This window comes from Psammomys obesus, unplaced genomic scaffold (genome assembly GCF_907164565.1).
Source record: "Psammomys obesus unplaced genomic scaffold, mPsaObe1.curated_primary_1811, whole genome shotgun sequence".
NCBI lineage: Eukaryota > Metazoa > Chordata > Mammalia > Rodentia > Muridae > Psammomys > Psammomys obesus.
The window spans coordinates 10406096-10416424 of NW_026596152.1; the positions used below are offsets into that span (position 1 = coordinate 10406096).

Sequence of the window (10329 nt, forward strand, 5' to 3'; positions counted from 1 at the left end):
ACACACACACACACACACACACACACACACACACACACACACACACAAACTGGGACTTACCACAGTCTCTGAATGTTACAGCCTGGGTGCTGGAGGGCCTCACACAGTACCCTCATGCCCGGATCCCCCAGAGTGTTGTCACTGAGGTCCAGCTCAGTGAGGTTCTGGTTGGAGCTTAGAGTGGAGAAGAGGCCTCGGCAGAAGCTAGACGTGAGACAGCAGTTCACCAGTCTAGAATGGCAAGGAAGGACAGAAGAGAACAGTGGTTTCTAGTAACGACAAATTGGACAGGAGTCCTGGCACCTGCTCACAGAAAAGTCTCCTACATGTCACGACACCAATCGTGGATCCACTGTCCGTTCAGAGAGGAGGGAAGTGGGCTGGTGAGCCTTGGGAGCAGAGGCTCTTTTTGAGATGCAGAGAAGTAAGCCTTTGGCTTACTGCAAGCACCTCAGTTGCCTCCTTTCCACATTAGACAACTGTTGTGACCCTGGCCCGGACATGCAGCTAATAGCCGGACATGCAGCTATGTGGCCTAAGCAGCAACTCTCACTCAGACTGCCCACGTGCGTCAGGAGTGCTGTTAAAATCCTGACGCCAGGCTGCAACCACAGAGGTAAAATCTGAGTCATAAAAGAGAGACCCATCTACATTGGCAGTATTTAATTAATTAGTTAGTTAATTAATTAATTAATACATTATTCTGTCTGCCTTTGTGCCTACACGCCAGAAGAGGTCATGAGATCTCACTATAGATGGTTGGGAGCCACCGTGTGGGTGCTGGGAATTGAACTCAGGACCTCTGGAAGAGCAGCCAGCGCTCTTAACCTCTGAGCCATGTCTCCAGCCCTGCAGTGTTTTCTTTTATAGTCATTTCCAGGGATTCACTTTGGAAGACCCCATGGCCCTTATTCAGATGCAGAGAGTCTGAGAAATGGAAATGGAGCGCAATTGGTAGAATGATCACTAGCACATTTGAGGCCCTGGATTTGGTCCCTAACACTGTGTGACAACAGAGCACATTTGTCAACACCTGCAACCCTAGTACTCAGAACATGGATGCAAGAAGATAAAAGGCTCAAGGTCATTCTCAGTTACATAAGGACTTCAAGTTCAGGGCTAGCTTGGGCTACACAAACCCTAGCTTAAAAAAATATGGTGGATATGCGCTTAGCTAGTCCTCTTGGAAGGTTCAGCAAGAAGCAGAGAAAGCCTCAGCCTTGTAAGGAAAATGTCTGTTAGCTAAAGTAATGGATCCTCCTTCTCATCAGGGGCTTTAGCACAGTCCCTGCCTTCTTCATCCGTGTGTGGTCATAGTCAGGCCTCTCATCCTCTCTCCACCTTGTGTTAGGACCCTGCAGAGCAAGCCTGCCTCCTTCTCCTATCTCCTTTCTCTTCCCCTCTCCCACTGGGGTGGTCTGGATGTTCACCCTACCCTTCAGAAACTCAGATGGACACCCTCATCTCAGAGTGATGGGATCGGGAGATGGTTGGCTGAGCGGGCAGAGCCTCATAGAGAGTAGCAGCACCTAGTGGAAGAGAGAGCCGGGGCATTGCTCTCCTCCTCCCAGCAGGTACAAGCATCATGTGGGGCCCTCTGTCTTTAGACCGTTTGTCTTCAAAAATAACCTAGTCTCGGGCATCCATTACAGCAGCATGGATTGAAGCAAGATGGTATGCTAGAGCTACCCATAGAATACAAGCAGTGGAAGCTTACAAACATTTCCACGCAATGCCACAGTCCACCTGATACCTTGTGGGCTGAAGTGAGAGTCTCCCCGCATGCTTGTTTGTTAGTTTTGTTTCTCGATCCCATTTATCCACTTAGCAAAAGTCACTCTCTACCAACGAAAGGGTGGCAGGCACATTCTCACAAGGCTTGGCAACTATATTTGGAAAATAATCGGAAAGAGAACCAAGAAAAGTAGCCAGAAAGCATATGGCACATGCTACCATCTGCCTGAAGCCAAATTTTCTTACCTAGAAGAACAGCCAGCATGAGGGTCTGGAGAAACATACTGGACGTGGCTCAAGTGTTGACTTCCTCCCCGCTCTTCTTCTTCCTCCTTGGGTGAGTTGTGGAGAAACCCCAGGGAAAGGGTTTTTACCCTATGACAGTTTTTGATACAAAAGGAAGAAACTACATGATCCATTCTGGTTGAGAGGTTGATCTCAATTTTGGGAAAGTGGTCCATAGCGCTCTGCACAAAGTCTTCCTCCTGCATCTCATACAAACAGTAGAACAGTTCCAGCTGGCTGGGCTGCCTCTGCAGCTTCTTGGCCTTGGCTTTCTCTTCAATCCATCTCAGCAGTTCCAGTCTGACTTGCTGAGAGATCTTGCAACTTAATTTCTTCTCCAAGTAGGAGGTTCTCTCCTGGTTTACAAGGCCAAAGAGAAAACGGACAACGAAAATCAGATAGCCCTTTTCAAACTTGCCGTAATTTTCTAGGAGAACCTTCACATCTCTGTTCAGGAGATCTGAACAGCCTGCTGGTCTCTTCCTGGCGGCCACCCCCTCTTCCTCCTCTTCCAGCAAATAGTACATAGCAGCGAAGAACTCCTGGAAAGTCATGTGGCTAAAGCTGTAGAATTGCTCACAGTCCACTTCCTTCTGGAACACGTTCATCCTCAGGAATGCAGAGACATCTGTCTTCTGCAGGCCATGTGTCCTCAGATCACACTCCTCAAAAAGGATTTTCTGGTTCCAAATTCCATCTGCAGCCAAGGAGCAGAGCCCCTGCAGGTGGACAGAGAAGAGGTGCTCCTCGGTGCCCGCCCGGGATTGCAACAGGCTGGAAAGGAAGAAGACGTAGACGGCTGTTGTGGTCTTGGAGGTCTGGGCCAGGCTCTTCCCAGCCTCCATCTGTTGCTTCAGCCCCGTGCACACAATCCAGCAGACCAGGGGGATGAAGCACATGGTAAAGAGAATCTCGTTCTCCTCGATCAGCCTGAAGGCCTCTCTGGCCTGCAGCTCATTTGAGAAATACTTAAAGAAATACTCCTTCCTCTTGGCCTCAGAGAAGCCTAGGATCTCCACGTGGCGGGGGCGATCCAGCAGGTGCTGCAGCTTCTCCAAGGCCGCCGGCCTCGTGGTGATGAGCAGGCAGGCCTTGGGCAGCAGCTTCTTTCGGATGAGGCTACTCAGCAGAATGTCTCCCCTCACAGCCTTCTGCCAGTCTGTGCAGACCTCCACAATGTGCTCATCAAAGGCTCCCTGCAGCTCATCGAAGCCGTCTATGAGGAAGAGGATCCTGGAAGGCTTGTTCAGTATCTTACACACTGGTGGGTTTGGGTCAGGCCAGCAGCTGACGATCAGGTCTCCCAGGCTCTTTGGTGTCCTGAGGCTCACCTCTCGACAGTGGATAAAAAACAAATAATCAAATTTATCCTTGAAGAGCTTCCCGGATGCCCAGTCCAACATGATCTTCCGGGCTAGTATCGTTTTCCCGATGCCTGCTGCCCCCTGGAACACCACTGTACGCACAGGCCCTGAGTGCTCATCCTCAGGCTCAAACAGCAACTCCAGCTCAATGGAACTCATGGGTCTGTCCCACATTTTAGTCCTGCCAAAGTGCAGCAGTTCATCCTCCCTCTCCTGCTTGCTTGGATGCTCCTTGACCAGCTGCAGCTGAGTGTAGCGTTTGTTGATGTCCACACGCTCACCCAGACGTGCATTCCTATCTTTGATACAGTAGAATCTGCTTCTCACATGTCTTCTGTACATCTTATGGTAATCTGCAGCAGAGACAAAAAGGTAGATTTCAGGACAAGCCCACGCCCATCTATTCCCCAACAATAAGCTATTAGTGGGCCTATGCTCTTCCAGGAGGGACACTGAGAATTGTGAGGATTCAAGGACAACAACAACAACAACAAAAAACATGCAAGGAGTACTGACTGTCAACTGGAGCGCAATGTGCTCAGCAAACATGCGACTGCATACGGCGAGGTGTACTCATTGATGCAATAGTGGTATGACTGTCGTCGCAGTAACCAGCCATTTCATGCTTGGATGTGAAGCCTACTCCAAAGACGGGGATTCACACCTGGTACTGAGAACCCAGTCAAAAGCCTGTGTGGCTGGGGCTCATAAACCGTAGTAGCAATGCGTTCTCCAGGTATCTCATTGTAACTATTACTGTTTTCCAAATGTGTGTGTGGGCAACATAAAATGCAAATATATATTAAAACATGTCTGTGTGCCTAAAAGGAAAACCAGTGGCTTATGCTCTAGAGGAAGGTAACAACCGGGTTAGAAAAATAGGAGGTATAATTCTTCCCCAAAGAATATCAGGTCCCCAAAATTCAGATGTCAATCACTTCCCACTCATGATAGGGCACTGTGGGCACTGCCTCCAGCCAGAAAGTCTGCTATTTAAGCCCTATACTTTTAGTCTGAAGCCTATATCTACCTGTAGTAAACCTCTTTGGGGACTTTAGGAAAACATGTGACTGTGCGTCTGCTTCTTTAGCTGAAGCGCATTTCCCGAGGTAGGCCTTGTTCCCTGAGGTGGAGCCCTGTAGACTGCCCAAGCTTCCCTGCTTTCCAGTTCCTTAGCCTGCTGTTCCAAGACTAAAAACAAAGTTGAAAGCAGCAGCTCGATGCATACCTTTCTTTTTTTTACAAATTGAGATGTGGGAGAGATATCCCAGTAAGCCCATCCACTCCTCTTCAAGGCTGTCTTCCTGGCATTCCACAGAGAGATTGGAGGCACAGGCATCATCTAAACACAAAAGGAAAAAAAAACCACAAAGTACATCAAAAAGTCCTAAAACAGAGGATCGAATCGAGCCTGAAAGGGTTAGACTAACTTTGTAACCTGTATGTCTTCTAATGCCTATAGTTTTGAGTTTTAGGTCCAGGTTAAGCTAAAGCCGCTTAGTACCTTTCCAGAGAATGGAGAAATGTGACCCTATCTGTGAGGACAGATAGAAAAAAAAGCAAGTAAGCAATGACCTTCACTCAGCAAAAAGAATAGTGTTTCTTAGCAACGAACCCAGACTTCTTCTGAGTAGCTTTTGACCTCCAGCCAAAAGTCCACAGCCCCTAATCTTCAAGGATGAGCTAACCACCTCCACCTTATATTGCAGCTGCATCCACACTTGGCAGGACTGGCCAAGCTTGAGCACCTAAGACTAACCAATTATCTTACTTTATAGCTTCCTCATCCAATCCTAAATTGCCAAGACTTCAACTTCAAATCTCCTGCAATTTTTCTTTTAAAAACCTAAAGGCCTTTGTCTCCAGGTGCCACTCTTTGCTGACTGGCAGGGGTGACCCCATTGCGCAATGGTTAATAAACCTCTTGCTTTTGCAACGAGTCTTGGTCTAGGGGAGTTTCTGGGAAGGGCATGATCTTGAACTCCTGAGCTGTGAGACCCCAGGTCTTACAAGCCTAGTCTATGGGTAGGTCAAAGGCTCCTACCCCATATTCCTTCTGAATTAAACATGGCTTAGCCAGGCAGGACAGCACATACCTTTAATCTCAGCACTTGGGAGATAGAGGCAGAAATATCACAACTTCAGAGTTATCCTCAGCTACATAGTGAGTTCAAGGCCAGCCTGGGCTACATGTCTCAAAGAGGAAAAACAAAGAAAAATTTAAAAAAAGAAAAGAAAGAAAAAAAAAGTAGGTTAATAGTGTACTTTGTGGGTTCTTCTTTTATCTACTCTTCACCTCTTATCTTCTGCCCTTTCAACCTCCTAACTAGATAAGTAAAAGAGAGAGAGAGAGAAAGAGAGAGAGAAAGAGAGGAGAGGAAAGAGATACCTGAATAAAGTCAGAGGTTGGAGTGGGGGTGACAATATTGTTAGAGTGCTTTCTGCTCATTAGAGGCATCAAGCTCCTTGGGGTAAGTCTGATCTGTGCTGTCATATCCTGTGCTTTCTTGTCTCAATTTCTAGGTCTTCAGAAGTAAACACTGTCAGTCAGTCTACTCAAGTCATTCAGAACAATGACTAACTAAATTCACATTGAGAAGTTTAAAAATGGGGCTGGAGACATGGCTCAGAGGTTAAGAGCACTGGATGCTCTTCCAGAGGTCCTGAGTTCAACTCCCAGCAACCACATAGTGGCTCACAACCATCTATGAGGGATCTGGTGCCCTCTTCTGGTGTGCACGTGTACATGCAGGCAGAACACTGTACACATAAAATATAAATAAATCTTTAAAAAAAAAGAAAGAAAAGTTTAAAATGCTGAGTAGCACTCTACTCAAAGCAGTTCTTTTTCTCTTTTCTGAGACGTAGGAATCGTTATCCATGGAAGACTCCAAGCTGATTCCAACATGTACCTACCTACCAGCCAAGAAGCACAGACACAAATAATCTGGACTTTATTCCTGGAGGACTTTAGGAATGCAATAAAAGCCCCTACCAGAAAGACACATACAACAGATCAGGGACACAGGAACTTAAGGATAAGGCATGCACTCCTGTGGGTGTAAAATTATTTTGGAAGATAATGCCAGTTGGGAGATAATGCCAGTTGGGAGAGTGTCTTCCTAGCATGGGCGAGGTATATATCACATCACATAAGCCAGGAATCCTGTTAGTACACATTCCTAGCACCCAGGAAGTGAAGTCAGGAGGATCAGAAGCTCAAGGTTATTCTCAGCTACACAGGGAGTTTGAGATAAGCTTGGTATATGTGAGACCTTACCTAAAGAAGGAAGGACAGGAGAGAGGCAAGTGAAGAGAAAAGAAAGCACCACTAGCAATGAAATCACAAAACAGAGATCTAAGCATTCGTGCAAGCCACAATTCTCACTGAATGTCTCAACTTAACTCTCTCTTAATGTCTCACTTTAACCCTAAAAGGAGCTTCAAATACTGGTAATGATTTTTACACTTAAAAATCCAGATATGAAAGCTGACATCACAGGGCTATACTTCTATTATCTTGCTTGGCTTCATGCGTTGGCTATGGCTGGCTCTGATTGGGGAGCCCTGGGTAAACAGAACTTCTCCCTGGCTCATGCCATTCATTTGAAAGCATTATAGAACTAGTAACTACTTCATGGGATTATTGAGAGAAAAACAAAACCTAAAGAAACCCCAAAACAAAAAGCTGCCTAGTACAAGGGGCCTGGTGTGGTGGCTCAGTGATTAAGAGCACTTGTTACTCTTCCAGAGGACCTGGATTCAGTTCTCAGCACTCACATGGTGACTCACAACTATTTATAACTGCAGTTTCAGAAAATCTGATACCCTCTTCTGGCCTCCTCAAGTACCAAAACAAGCATAGTGCGCATACAGACAAGCAGGAAAACACTCACACATATAAAACAAATTTGTTTTTTGTTGTTTTTGTTTTTAGCTCTGGTCCCTCTTTAATACGTAGCCCTGGCTGTACTGGGACTTGTTTTGTAGACCAGGATGGCCTCTAGCTGACATAGATCCACCTGCTCCTGCCTCTCAAGTGCTAGGAGTAAAGGCGTGTGCCACAACATCTAACCCAAAAATAAATCTTAAAAAAACAACGAGAGAGAAGTGGCCCAGAGTAAAGGCACAAACCTGATGGCCCACATGGTAGAAAGAATCAGCTCCTACAAGATGTCCAATGACCTCCACATATGTGCCATTGCGCATACATATATGCACGCAAAACACGTAGCTAAAAACGTTTAATGTTTTAATATGACGACATCTGAAATTGCCCCGGAAGTGCTTCTGCTGCTAAGACTGATGCTTCACTCCGGTTGTATGCATTCTCAGCATAGCACAACTACAGTTGTGTCGTGATGTGCAATTTGATTGGCACACAGCTCCGACTCTTCCCCCTGTACCACCATTGCCTTGCTAAGCGCCTTTTCTTGTCTCCAACAAACCTAGTGGTGTAGGGATGGCACGCAGGGCCCTGTGTTTGTCAGGCTGCACTAGGTAGCCCCTCACCAGCATCCTTCTCTCAGGACTGATTCGCTGTGCTTGCTCCCTTCTGCCACTCCAACTCAGCATCCTCTGCCTGTGGCCTTCTGATCACCCCGGATCCCTTCTGCTGTTTTCCTTATTAAGAGCAGGCAAGCAACCGTGATGAGCTGGTCTGGAAACCAGCGGTGGACCTCATCACTAACCACACTCATAGAGCATGGTGTCAGCTACAACAGGCTCCTGGGAATAAGCGATTACTGCGACTGGGGATTTTACAGAATTAGAAAAAGCACACTGCTTCCTCCCACCCTCACATACCCCACTAGGAGAAGAGGAAAAGCAACGAAAATAAATTAACATTTTAAACATGCTAACTTTTGTGTAGCAAAGGACACAATCTCCCAGCACTCAGAAGGCAGAGAAAAAGCGGCTTCTGAGTTTGGGGCCAGCTTGAGTAGATTGCAAATTTGAGGCCAGCCTGGGATAGGTAAGACTAACTCAAAACCAAAGAAAGGAAGGCATTAATAAAGACAATTATTCATTGGCAAGAATAGACAAGCAAAATGTAATATGTGTGTGTGTGGTGTGTGTGTGTGTGTGTGTGTAGTGTGTGTGTGTGTGTGTGTGTGTGTTTGAATATTCACTATTAATCTTCTTTTGTTTTTGTTTGTTTGAGACAAGTTTTCTCTGTTCTGGACTCACTCTCTAGACCAGGCTGGCCTCGAACTCACAGAGATCTGCCTGCCTCTGCCTCCCAAGTGCTAGGATGAAAGGTGTGCACTACCACACCTGGCCCACCATCATTAATCTTTTTAAAGAAGGAGCTCTGATATACCTGAGGACATTATGCTAACTGAAATAAGGCAGCCACAAGAGAAAAACACTCATGATTCCACCTGTGTGATCCATAGCGGTAAAGTTCTCAGGGACAGAACTAGGTTGCTAGGCGATGGGGTTAGGTAACAGAGACGTATCATCTTGTGAGTTGGGAGCTTCCGTTGCGCAAGATGAAAAGCGCTCTGGAAGTTGGTTGCACAACAATATGAGTTTCTTTATTACTAAGACATATATGTCAAATTACTAGAATTCTACATTTTATGAGACGTACACTTTAAGAAAAACAAAAAACTCTTGTTCACTCACTCCACTCTGGCTGGTCCTTCTTAGCTTTTTCCCAGAGGTCTCGCCTGTTGATCGCTGCAAAGATCCACACAGCCATGGCCCATGCTTTCTCCTCCCCATTGAAGTCAATCATGAGTGTGGCTAGATCCAAATGGTCTGCCTTCTCCATCTGGCCCCGGGGGAGCGGGCTGCAGCCCTCCCCAGGTGGGTAGTCTTCCAAATGCATTTTGAATTTCTTGAGGTCCACATCTTCCAGGTCCTCTAGATACTGGGCCAGTTTGCAGCGGACACTGGGCATCTTCATCAGCAACCCTTCGGAGGGTCTTTGGGATTAGGTCTGCACTGACATAGCAAGAATGAAAACCCTGTATGGGTAAGAAGAATCTTACTAGAAGTCTCCGCTTCTAGAAGATGAAATTATCAGAAACTCAGAAAACTAAATGCTAATATTGAAACATTACAAGGTACCTCATAACTTGGTACAGGTCTTAAAGTTTCTTAACTCAGAAAACTCAAAGGAAAAGAAATATCGCTTGACCATCTGAATCACCATCTCTGATGTAATAAGTATTAAGTAAGCCAAATGCTTACCAGAAAGTTCTCTTAGCTTGATTCAGGACTATGTCCTGAGCCATGGAAGAAAAGTTCCTCTGTAGAGATAAACATAGATAAGCCATTAATACACTACAAAGAGAACAAGCGTTTACACGGGGTCACCAGAATTTGTCATGGAACCCATGGTTCCATGGTGACAAAACTGGGACCCAGACAGGCTCTTCACTATTTCTCAGTTTCAACTTCCTCATTTAGTCACTGCGAAAGCAGAAAAGATTGCTTTCAGGTTTCTTTTAATGGAAGGTTCTGGTTTCTTGTTCTATTTTCATCTGAAGGAAAGGAACAACAGAAGGAGAAAGCCAGGAGAAAATAAGCTTCAGTAATAACAGAGCAACAAAGACGAGGCCTCACAGCACAGACGGAGGACAGTCTTTCACTGCTCCCCTATTTCTCACTGATGGATAGAGCCTAATCAGGTGGAACTTAGGTTCATATAAAGGGAAAGACTAAACGCATACACCTCTTTAATGGCTCCTTGAAATTTTCACAAATATAATGAACATCATGATTCACATTCAGTAAGAACTGCTCGTGGCTAGATGCTGCCCTGATTATTTTTTTTTCCTCACCTAGTTTCTCAACTGAGGCATGTAGGTTCCTTCAGCTGAGTAGTAGAGACACTAAATGGCTTTCTCAGACTGAAGCTGTAAATGGTAGAGGAAGGGAAGGAGCCTGGAAAATGGTAATGGCCTCCAAATTGATATTTATATGACAGCAAGTT

The 10329-nt window shown here is 45.9% G+C and overlaps 1 protein-coding gene across 1 annotated transcript in view; it reads right to left on the reverse strand.

Moving 5' to 3' along the window:
* Nlrp3 (NLR family pyrin domain containing 3) overlaps positions 1-9644 on the reverse strand; it is a 24650-nt gene extending 15006 nt beyond the window's left edge. Inside the window, exons 1-5 of the mRNA XM_055594457.1 lie at positions 9585-9644; positions 9015-9335; positions 4612-4725; positions 1981-3736; positions 61-231 (exon numbers count right to left, since the gene is read on the reverse strand). Of these exons, the coding sequence (XP_055450432.1) occupies positions 61-231; positions 1981-3736; positions 4612-4725; positions 9015-9297 (2324 nt within the window). The 5' untranslated portion in view covers positions 9298-9335; positions 9585-9644. The remainder of the gene's footprint in view (positions 1-60; positions 232-1980; positions 3737-4611; positions 4726-9014; positions 9336-9584) is intronic.
* Positions 9645-10329: the final 685 nt, after the last annotated feature.